Source organism: Petromyzon marinus, chromosome 17 (genome assembly GCF_048934315.1).
Source record: "Petromyzon marinus isolate PM22_M1 ecotype Great Lakes invasive population chromosome 17, UKy_Petmar_22M1.pri1.0, whole genome shotgun sequence".
NCBI classification, from domain to species: Eukaryota; Metazoa; Chordata; class Hyperoartia; order Petromyzontiformes; family Petromyzontidae; genus Petromyzon; species Petromyzon marinus.
Genome location: NC_133683.1, coordinates 8,592,008 through 8,604,322, shown reverse-complemented (window position 1 = coordinate 8,604,322; position 12,315 = coordinate 8,592,008). Strand labels below are relative to the sequence as shown.

The window sequence follows — 12,315 nt, the reverse complement described above, 5'->3', positions numbered from 1 at the left end:
CCTGCCATAGAGGTACGGCCAATATTGCTGTACAAAAAAACAATGGCATCCAGACCCTCGGGAATATCAGGGGTTGGAACCTTCGCCGAAGCCACAACAGAAGGGGGCACTGCCTCGGCAGCTGGCTTACAGCACCCCGAACCAGAGAGGCATGCGCACTCGTCGCTTGGTGGTAATCATGACAGTGTGTCCGTATTCGTGTGCCGCGCACCCTTACGGTAAGAACTTGTAAGAACTTTTGTTTAAAAGTTCTTACCGTAAGACTTCCAGCCATCGGGATAGCTGGCCGGATGGTTGTTAAATGCGCAGCGCGTACTGGAGGGCGGCGTGATTAGTGCGCACCTCAAAGCTCCTGCCATAGAGGTACGGCCAATATTGCTGTACAAAAAAACAATGGCCAGCAATTCTCCGCGCGTAACGCAGTAGCGCTGCTCAGCCGGGGTCAACTCTCTCCTGCTGTATGCCATGACACTTTCCACTCCGTCCACCACCTGGGACAACACGGCGCCAATGCCAGTGTTGCTGGCGTCCGTGTCCAGGACGAAGGGCAGTAAAAAATTGGGGTATCGGAGTGGAGGGGCATCCACCAGGCTGTCCCGGAGCGCGACAAACACGGCCTCCTCCTCCCCCCATCGAAATGTTTGACCTTTGGCCGTCAAGGCATAGAGAGGTTTCGTGATGATGGCGAACCCGGGCACGAAGCAGCGGTAGTAGGATGCGAACCGGATAAAGCTGCATACCTCACCCACCGACTTGGGGGTTGGCCATGTGCGCACGCACGTAGTGTTATCCGGGTCCATAGCTATTCCCGACTTGCTAACGATGTGCCCCAGGTATCAAACCGAATTTTGGCATTTCTGTGGCTTGAATTTGAGGTTCGCCGCCCGCGTTTTAAGAAAAGCCGCGAGTAACCGTCTCAAATGCTCCTCGAACGTACGACTAAAAACAATCACGTCGTCCAAATAGATTAAACAAGAGTCCCACTGGAGGCCCACCAAAACCAGCTCCATGAGCCTCTGGAGCATCGCTGGAGCCAAGTGAAGGCCAATAGGGATCCGGTTAAATTCAAATAACCCTTGTGTATGAAAAGCGGTTTTGGGTTTAGAGCTGTCATCCAGAGGCAATTGCCAGAACCCCGACAGCAGGTCAAGAGTGGAAAAATAACTCGCCCCTGCCAAAGCATCTAACGAGTCATCCATTCACGGGAGAGGGTACGCGTCAGCCACAGAGATTTTATTTAGTTTGCGGAAGTCAACGCAAAACCGCAGACTCCCATCTTGCTTATTGACAATAACTATAGGAGCACCCCACGGACTGTTAGATGGAGAAATGATATCGGCGGCCAACATCTCGTCGACCGCCTGACGCACGGCCAACACCAGTGACGATTATCCTGGGCCTCCCCTAGGTCGAGTCGGCCTCAAATGAGTACTTGGTGCGGTGTGTAAATATCGCCACTGGGGAGACAAAGGTGGCCGCGCGTGGTGTTGGCCTCCCACCACCTCGTGTGCCGTTCAGGCCTTCATAGGTGCTCGCTAAAAAACATTTGCTCCAACAGTCTGTAAAGGTTATACGGGGATCGCTGTCTTTGTATAATTGCGTGTATAAACCTGGCAATGTCACCGCAACTCAGTGGCGAATAGCAGTGGTTCTTGTGTGAGTATGTCTAGACCAGGGTCAGCAACCTGTGGCTCCGAAGCCACATGCAGTGGCTCTTTAAGGACTGCAGTGTGGCTCTTGAAATTCGAAAAAAAATGGCTCTTGTTATTTTGGTTTGCCGACCCCTGACCATATAAGTCCAGTTTACTGTGGAAAATGACTTAACTATGGGAGTCCAGTTCAACCTGGGAGTCCAGTTTACCATGTAAGTGCAGTTTACCATGGAAGTCCAATTCACCATGGAACCCCATTTACCATAGAAGTCCAGTTCACCATGTAAGTCCAGTTCACCATGGGAGTCCAGTTTACCGTGGGAGTCCAGTTTGCCGTGGAAGTCCAGATCACCGTGGAATAGGGCTGAACGATTTGAGGAAAATATCTAATTGCGATGTTTCTGACAGATATTACAATTGCGATTTGATTTGCAATTACATTTTTTAAAGTTGAGCTTCAGTTCAATATTCACTGTGTAATAGATTTAAAACATGTGATGGAGCATTACCACATGATACCATAAAAATATGAACTGCTCTATATATTCTAATGCAAGTGTGGTGGTGGTATTGGAAGGCGCGCACACCAACGCCGGTTAACTCCCATTACTTACCTGTGCGGGGCGGTTGTGACACACCCCTAGCTGGGGCCCCTATCGAGGGGAGGGGGATGTGGTGCTACGATCCCACAGAACCCGCCCTTCATGAGGGGAAGGGGATGTGGTGCTGGGATCCCACAGAACCCCCGCCCCTCGGTGGGAAATCGTATAAAAGGCGGGAGCTTGGAATCGAGAGTTGGGAATGGGTCAAGAAGAAGAACCAGTTGAAGACCGAAGACCAGCGAGCTAGACCCTGGGACTCCTCTGGGTCGCTGTCCTTCTAAGGGCCGGCCAGAGCAAGCCAGTGGTGCGACCCCAGAGCCGCGAAGGCTGATGTCCTTGTAAGGGCCGGATTTGCATGGTTGGTGGTCAGGACCTGTGCCTTGGCTGGGCCAGGTCAGGTAGTCTCCTCGAGAGGAGGGTTTGTGAGATAGGTGGGTGTAGCGAGTTAGCTTGGGGAGTAGCTTGGTGATACTTCCCCTGTATCGGCCAAGAGTTAATAAATACGTGTTGCCTCAAGTTCGACCGTCTCCGTCGTCATTGCCACTACACAAGGATGAGAACTTAAAAGATATTAATTGCTGCCAACATGTATTTATAAAAATGTTTTAATTGAAATAGAACAATCAAACAGAACAATTGTTAAGTTAAATAAATAAAGTTATAATAATAAATAATAAAACTTCAAATAAAGTAATACGACTTTTCAAATCGCAAAAAATTGCAGCCTTTACGATTTGCTAATCGCATTGTTTCAAATTGCGATTTCTATGTGAAATTGATTAATCGTTCAGCCCTACCGTGGAAGTCCAGATCACCGTGGAAGTCCAGTTCACTATGGGAGTCCCGTTCACCATGGGAGCCTAGTTTAGCATGGAAGTCCAGTTCACCATTGGAGTCCAGTTCACCGTGGAAGTTCATTTCACCGTGGAAGTCCAGTTTACCATGGGAACCTAGTAAAGCATGGAAGTCCAGGTCACCATGGAAGTCCAGTTCACTATGGAAATCCAGTTCACCATGGGAGTCCAGTTCACCATGGGAGTCCAAGTCACCATGGGTATCCAGTTCACCATGGGCAGGGGTCTGCAATCTGCAGCTCTGGAGCCGCATGTTGCTCACTAAGGACTGTTTTTTTACGTTAGTAAAGACTGCCGTCTCGTATTCACCACGTCCTTTGCGGCTCTTGAAATATTGGCTTTTTGACCGAATTCGAAAAAAAATACTTCTTGTTTTGAATGCTGACCCCTGGTATAGATGGCGCCGCTTGGGCTGGTTGCCTGAATGTTTGCACAGCCCTTGCTACTATTTTATCACTCACTCAACTTCTCTTTTCTCTTTTAACTTCTTTGCTATTTGCCTCTTATCATCCTCATCTCTCTTATTTTCTTTTTTTATTCTTGTCTTTCCGTTCTTCTGCTTTTTGTTCTTCTGCCTTTCGTTCTTCTGCTGGTGGTCTGGGCTTACTTCAGAATCAGAATATTTACTTGCGACAGCCTGTACAAGCCATGCGTGCTTATGGCTATGCTGCTTGATATCTGCAGCTGAGCCGTTTGTCTCGCCAGCATCGTCCATGGACGATGGCTGCCGGCCTCTATGTGCCCGGCCACTCCCAATTAGGGGGCTTCCGCTCCACCTGCTGCACATTTTCCAGCCAAGACTACCTCTGCTGCACTTGCTGCACATTTTCAGCCAAGTAGTATACAAGTGCTTCACTTAGTACACCTGCTGAATATTTTCAGCCAAATGTGCCATTTCGACTCGTAAAAAATCGCGTCATTCGAGCTTCCGCTTGTGCAAATAACGAACAGCATGCGGGGACTTATGATCGCTGTCATCTATCGACCACCATCTTTATCGCTGTCGTAATTCTTTTCCAAGCTTTCCGATCTACTCGACTGTTGGTGTGGCTACATCGTCTGTAGTGGCCCAAACGGTCCCGAACCGACTGGTTCTTGTGGTAAAATCAACCGAGATTATCAACAGCACATCAGCGCCGCAACATGTCGCTCAGGAAATATACTGCATCACATCTTCACATCCACCGATGCCGTAAATGTCACTGACGTTATCGAAGTCGCGGGGTATTTCAGATTACAGTCTTGTGATGTGCAAATTTGCATTATCGATTATTCGCCCACCCATCACAACGATATACAGAGACTGTAAACGATGCTTTCCGTCAGAATATCCGGTCATCATCGGCAGCCTGTAGATCTGCAAACCAACTCTTGATTGAGTCTCGCAGATTGTTCTATGCTCTGCACGTTCATGAGTTGGCTCGCGACCCCCGTGCTCTGTGGCGCACCTAAAGAAGTGTGTTATCGAGCCAGTTTAGCATTACCTTGCGTGATCCATTCACCCTCATCTGGATGTCTGTCATTGTCTCTTCATCAGGGAAAATGTTTCATCCACCATCTTTACCAGCCACCATCCTATTAACCTTCTATCTGTCCCAGGAAAAGTATTTGCCAACATGCTAGGGGCTCACCTGTCTCCCCCGCTTTTTTGCCAGAAGCGCCGTCCTCGCCATTCAGGCTTAACAGTGGATACTCTATGAACTACACACCGAGCATTAAACCGACCCCCGTACGGCACCTACCAAAATTTTGCGGCATTCGACTCGGTGGGCAGGATGGCAATCTCTGGAAGGGGCTGTGCGAGAAGGCGGTGCACTGGAGATGCGCTTTGTAGCCGACTGGTACGGCAAAGCATCCACCAGTGTGTGTACGTGAGCGACCCTTCGATAACAAAGCAGTATCATCTACAAAAAAACATGTTTTACAGAACATTTTATAAACGCTACCTAACTTATACTCACCAAATCAGGTGACGTCCTGGTTAACAACCTGAAGTCAATCAGATAAATAATGTTTTACCAAAGCCAAGGCATCTTCTGAAAACCCGAGTTGATCAGCAGTGTCGATGCCTTTGACAACTCAAGGAATAATGCCCCACAGTATTATTAATCATATTAACTATTGCCAATATAGTGTAATGTATCAACAACAGCTGTATATTTAAAAAAAATTCACAAACAACTTGATTGTCGCAGGGTTGACGAAGATTTTCCTTTGAAATAAAGTGTGTTAATTGCGTTGTGATGCCTTTGCCATACGTCTCCCGGTTGGCCTTGCCAAAGTTCCAGTGCTTCCTCTTAGAGCTTTTGACACTCAGGATTTCAAAATGTGGAGCAGTATCGGCCATTGCTTTGCTGTGCAGGAGGTCGTCCAAACTCGACTGTAGCATTGGTCTAATTTTTTAATATAGTGATATTTATAAATATCTTGGGTTTATTATTTATGCTGCCTCATTCTTTCATATGCATAGTTATCAGGTAATCAAAAAAGTTAAATGTAAGGTTGCCTTCTTGTACATTAACGAGCAATGTCTTCCAATCCCAATTCATAGACAGATTATTGAAGCTACAGTGGTCGCGTTTACATCGGGAGGAGTGGAACATGCCATGCAGATTGGGGGATGTGAATAAAAGCAAGGTAGCTTTGTGTTGTATATGTAGGTTATGAAAATTTGATGACAATAATAAAAATTAAATGAAATTTGGAAAATTGTGTAATTATCCGAAAATATGATAAGTGATGTAATTATGTGCATTAATTATGTTAATTAGAGAGATAATCGTATTCGCTTATGCGAGTGTGTGATTATGCTGATGCGAGCCGTTATGATAATTAGGCCCCGACTCGAGGGTCGGATTATCAATCAGGATGATATGATTAATCGTATGTAGTTATGCAGGTACTGTGAGCATGTCGGATTAAACTTTGCTTCGTTGTTTAACTTCGTATTATCGATCGGTATACAATTATTCTCGCTTTAACATTTATTGAGTGTATGTGTATTTATGTCAGGTCTCCAGATTCAGATCTCAACGCAGGATACAGCTCTTATGCATGAAATTTCGGAAAGAAACAACACTTCTGCGTTAATCAATTTTATTTTCTAGCTAAACTTTAACTCTAGAAGATGCAACTCCCAATCTTGGAATTTCAACACAGTATCATCAACGACTGCGTTGTTTCATTTTGGGTATCATGTGATTCATTCCCCCGCGTAACGCGAGCTCAGTTGGTGAGAGAGAGAGTCGTTAAAAATATGCATACGCTGTTCTAAACAAAAACCTTAACTTTATAATATGCAAATTTGTATACTTGAAAGTTGCCCACACCGTCCTGCATTCATTCATAGATCCATAAGCAACCCTCAAGGCAATTCTTATCACGTTGTTTCACTTTGGGTATCAGCAATTAATTCTTATGCAGCGTAACACGAGCACGTGCGGCAATTATGAATGAAAGGTACTTAAAGATTATACGACGATATTCATACGAAAAGGCAATCAAAACAGTTATTATTTCCAAAGGCACAAGTATCCATCAATAGATTCGTCATGTTCATTCATGGATACATCTGCAAGATTATGCAATTAAAAAAACCGAACGACTCAAATACTTCTAAGTGACCGTATCCACGTAACTCAATGGGCCGCAATGTTCTTCGATATCAGCTAATAGTTGACGCACGTATGAGTCTTCTTGTATGTGTTAATGTGTGATCTTCTTGCGTTAATTCTTTGCGTAAAGCAGACGCCAAGGTTGGGCATCCCTTGTATCAAAAATTTGTTTGTTCCCTGCGGAGCGGTGGGGGTGTGAGGGTCTGTGTATCATACAGACAGCGTGGCACTCCCTCTTTCACACGGGCGGCCACAGTTTCTGTCCACAGCCGGCTGGAAGAGTCGGCACGACGCTCGTCGTCGGTGCACGATGATCTGTCGTCAGATAACGCCCGCAGCCCGTCCGCTGGTCGCCGTTCCTCACTCTTGTCTTGGTTACCAGCTGGTGCTGGTCAGTGTGAGGTTGGGTCGAGCCCACAGTGCTCTCGCTGGTGTTGACACTCGCTCACGGGCGGCTGGTCAGGCTCTTTCCGCTGCTGGATGACTGCGCTCTCTGTTGAGATGTCCGAACGCGCTCTCTCTGGTTTGCTGACAGCAGGTTCTCTCCACTGCTGTAGTAGCTGCCGCACGAGCTCTCTCTGTGGAGATGCCCGAACACGCTCTCTCTGGTTCGCTGACAGCAGGCTCTTTCCGCTGCTGGATGGGCCAAGTCGGCACACGCTTGGCCGTTGGCAGCAGACGCTCTTGCTTGGTGCGTCGGTCGCGCTGCAGCTGGGAGCCGGCACTCGATGTATAAATAAAGGTCTTTAAGCGATACTTTGCCTTTCAGCTCTGAACTCACACTCGTTGATACAGTGCCACTCGGCAAGCCTCGCATTCTCAGTTGATCGCTGGGCCACCCCGGGCCTGCTGCGCGCCGCACTCTTCTGCAGCTCGCCGGGCTGACAACTTGTTGAACTCGCTGTTCCTTGTTGAACTGAACTGTCGAGATGATGATTGAACTGTTATATTCGAAAAAAAAATCTCTGCTCTGCGCAGTGGGGGGCGTGGCCGGTGTGTGTGTGTGTGCATTCGTGTGTGTGTCATCCCATCAAGCCATCCTGCGTCCCCCCATTGATCACCATCCCCTCCCCAAGGTATCCCTTCACCCATGGGGCACAGATGGCCCCCTCCCTGCAACAACAAGCAATTCCTCGCGAGGGGTTAAATTCCTTTCTCGTGCTGCAGGAAGACAAAGGCGGTCGGGAGGCCCTTTCTTTGTCTGGCTGACTCTTGAGAGAGAGAAAAAAATACTCTTCACCGTCCTCCCCTGGCAGTCTGGAGATTCTTTAGCCCCGGAGTTTATTATTTATTTATATATATCTATTGGTCTTTTTACGATTTCCATCTGTGTTTGCTGCGCTTGTCGTAGCGGTTGTTATTTATTTATTTTAAAAATGTCTATCGGCAAATATTAATATACATTTTGGAAAAGGCATATATATCCAACATATGAGGTCCAGTTTGCAAGTTGTTCATTGTCGGCATCTACCTCTGTGTAGCCCCGGTCCGCGTAGTGACTGTTGAAGTCACTGACCTTGATTGCTGCATGAATCAGACTTTAATTTTGATTTAAAGCTTTCGTGACTGCAGTAATTCATATTCTTAGTTCTTTCAGTAAAGTCACGTTGAAGGGAAACAACGTGACTTTACCGAAAGAACTAAGAATATGAATCAGACTTTGTTGAACTTGTTAGTCCCATTTGATGCTGGGAGACTTGTAGATATTTGCAACCCGAAATCCATCGACTTAAATTACATCTGTAAAGCGTCCACGATGTCAAACTGGACATACGCGGCTTGCCCGTGCTTTGAGTGTGGGACATATGACGGTATGTCACATCAGCCATCATTGCAGCGTCCAGCTTCAATGGATGGGATGGGTAGTGAACAAGAACACTGACTAGATTTCGCGTGACATCCAACAGACCCTCAACGGTGAATTATAAGACTCGGAGTTGAGGCTCAATGGCATGAAAGCCACAGGGTTGCACATTGGATGGTTGGTAGTGATGATGCCGTGATCCCTCCAATAGAAGTTCCAAGAATTTGGTTCGCTGGGAGGTTAATTTGTTTCCCCAGTGTGAACCGGGTACTGACAGGTGGCACATCGGGAATGCTGATCCATCGTCCCCCACTAACAGCACTTACTCCAACAATCTGTTAAAAGCTATATGGGGGGAACTTTGTACTTGATTGTCGCAGGAAGCAGTAGTGTAGTGGTTCATGCTATGTACTATGCACTGATTCCCACTCATGGTCAACATCATTGACATTGCTGAACCCTTCTTGGTCTCATGAATACCCAGGTTGATGTGTATACATCACCACTGGGGAGATGAAGGTGAACTATCGTGGTGCTAACCACACCATCCCATCATTTGTTGTGATAGACTTCATCGTTGCTTGCTCACAGCACTTGTCCTGTATGAATGTATAATTACCGGCGAAACGTCACGGAACTCGAATTGTAAATATTGGAGGTTTACTCTCCAACACTCTGGTGTGCTGAACTAGTAACTAATTGGCATGTTTTGTAATCGTGCCAAACATTACTAATTGGCTGCGTCAGGTGGTGGCGGGTGTAATGACACATTTATATTTACGCGATTTAACCCAAACATCTCTTATGGATAATATTATACTCTTTGGTTCTTTCGGTAAAGTCACATAGGTAGAAAAACATAAAATCAAGAAATGGATAATATTGGTTGTGAATGCCTATGTGTTAAACTATATGTATCTATGATTAACTTTTTTCCCATCGTAAATCGCCAACCGTGCTAATTGGAGGTGCGGATGTAGAATGTCTTAACATTCTATAAAGGCTATGGAGGGCATCTTTGTTTTGTATTTGGTTGAAAGTTGTGTGTATTTTTGTGTGCATGTGTGTAGCTTCGTGCACGTGAGCTGGTGGGCCAGGCGCTGTTGCTGGTGAAGGACCTGGTGTCGTCATTGCTCAACTTCCACACGTACACGGAGCAGCGCTGCCTCGTGCACCCGCTCGACGCATCCACACACCCCGTCTCCCCCGTGAACCAGAAGGTGGTAGCGCTCCCCTCAACGGCCATCCCGCAGTCTCCTCCCATTCCTATGGTTTCTGACTTAGGGTGGCTCTCACGCATGCTCTCAATTTCTCCTGCACAGTTCACTTTCATGCAGTCCTTTTGTCGTGATGTTATTACAGGCAAATCCCGCTTAGCCCCACCACATAAAGTGTCGATTCCTTCGAGCGCTCTTTATCCCGGAGACATTTTTTACAACAAAAAATATTAAATCGAAATGCGCATAAAACACTTACGCATGAGAGCACGCAGCAGCAGCATTGCTGACCGAGGAAACGTCACCGCCCCCATCATTCGCTCAGCCAATGAGAGCGACGCATGGCTCTGAGCGAACCACAGACCCGCATGATTTGTGTTCCCGATTACGGTGACTCCTCCACTTACGAACATTCGACTTAGGAACTAATCAGTCCGTATGTCCAGTTGCCTGTATGGACCGAGAGTCGTAAGTTCAACTGCCACACAATATATGGTGGTGATGGCATCTACATCTGCAGAACATGAAGAACCAGTGGCATCTACATCTGCAGGAGATTGTACAACTTTGGAAGCCATTCCCCATGTTTAGTGTACATTCCGTACAACATGTATGGAATTGACAGGAGTAAAGCTGGACTTGCAAACAAATCGACTTACAAACAGACCACTGGAACCTAACTCGTTCGTAAGTAGAGGAGTCGCTAAAGATTTATAATAAATCGACTTTAGGTTTTTTTCCAATGTTAGTAAGGTGAGAACTCTTGAGACCAGAATAGAGTCTCAGGCTCCACCTAAAAGAAACTTCGCCACATAAATATAGACTGGGGGCATCACTAAGAACATCACGGAGGTCCTGGAGCTCTTCTCTGAAATGTCCCGGACTGGGAGTGCAGTAGCAGCTCCAAAACCTCTCCCACCACTGCCATGTAGGAGTACAGTAGAATGCACTCGAGTACACAGTGCCATAATACTTACTCATGTTATAATTATTCTTTTTAATTCTGGAATAATATATTTATCACCTGTGTAGTGTGTGTACAGAGGGATGCACACACTATAACTTGGAGGCAACACGTTTAAAAACAACTACGTCACACTCCGGGTTCTCTAGCTAGGTGTGGCTATCTGTCGCTATGTGCGTGTGAGCTTAAACTGTACGGACGGGTCGGTAGCACACATGTTACTTGACCCATGAGTCCCAGCTAAACTACACAACGAACGAGGAGCGGAGAGCGAAGGATGAAGACTTTTCCAGTTGATTCCCAAAAACGAGCCCCGAATCCCCTCGGCGCTCCCCCTTTATTTCCATAGCCGCGGCCTCGATCCGCCCTCAGCCACGCCCTCGGCCATGCCCCCTGCTGTATCAAGCAAGGGCTCCCGGCCTCCGGTCACGTGTCCCTCAAGCCTCCCAGGGAGGTTCCTGGCACTCAGCAGGACTCTGAATAGTGGCTGGCGCTAACAGCACAGTAACCGTATTTACGTCACTACACCTGTATTATTGTTTATAGTATTCCTGGTACCCCAATGAATACCTCGTATGTTGCTCATACGAAATAAATAACGCAGTCAGGAACGCATCCCCATGTAGTATACAGTGGTATATAATGACCCCTTTTAGCGCTGATTCGATAAGTGCTCACTTCTCCAGGAACACATCCTGAGCGCTCAGCGAGGTCTGCCTGTTTATGGGGCGGTGACTTTGCCTAGCATCAGCATGTTCGCTGCTTGTTGCAGAGGTTCATGGGTTCAAATTCAGCAGGTCACCCTGATTAATACTTTCCTCAATTGGTATTACAACACCGCTCCCTACTGTGAAATTACTCGACCACGCTGGTCAGTGCGGATTGAGGGTGGGGAGGGCATAGATGAGGGAGCATATCAATACAGTACAACAATGTATTTGGCCACCCTGTCCCCTACTGCTGGCCGCCACGCAATTCCACAAGCTCGATCACAAACTGTGGTCACCCATTCAAGCATTATTCAGGTTCACACCTGCTTAGCTTCCGAAGTATTATTTGGGCACATATTGGGTGATTACACAAAAAGTATTGAGCATATACACTCACGTGGGTGCCTTTCTGTCACTCAGTAGGCTCTAGATGGCTGTGTTATCGCTACTCGTTCGTGTGTTTCAGACTTGTGTGCGGGTCGCACTGTGTCATGAGACTCATATTTCCTGGGTCACAGCCACTCAGCCAGCACTGCTGAGATCAGAGCAATATGTTATGGTAACTTTAAGATCATGATAAGGTCAGTTATAGAGAACATGAGAAGTGGAGGAGAGGTAAGTAATGAGGGCAGTGTATCAATGTTGTGCCTGTGTAGAGGTATTCATCGGCACTCCCCATGCTGTTAGCGGGTAGCTCCCCCTTCTCGTCAACAGGGGGCGGAAGCGGGGTCACGCCAGTGTAAAGGATCATGGCCCAAGGGGCCACCGCCAATCCCTGGGAAAATGGATCCTGGGACACAAATCCCCAAACCCCGAGAGGGGGAACTGGGGGATGATGTCATCTTCCAGAAGGTTCTGGAAGGGATGCGTGGCTAGGGAGGGTCCGGCTCGGTCATCT

The 12,315-nt window shown here is 47.1% G+C and overlaps 1 protein-coding gene across 4 annotated transcripts in view; it reads left to right on the top strand.

Moving 5' to 3' along the window:
- PPP1R21 (protein phosphatase 1 regulatory subunit 21) overlaps positions 1-12,315 on the top strand; it is a 102,974-nt gene that overhangs the window by 52,059 nt on the left and 38,600 nt on the right. For all 4 annotated transcript variants that reach the window (XM_076067588.1, XM_032956239.2, XM_032956237.2 and 1 more), the window contains one exon: positions 9,597-9,746. In XM_076067588.1, coding sequence (XP_075923703.1) covers positions 9,597-9,746 — 150 coding nt within the window. The remainder of the gene's footprint in view (positions 1-9,596; positions 9,747-12,315) is intronic.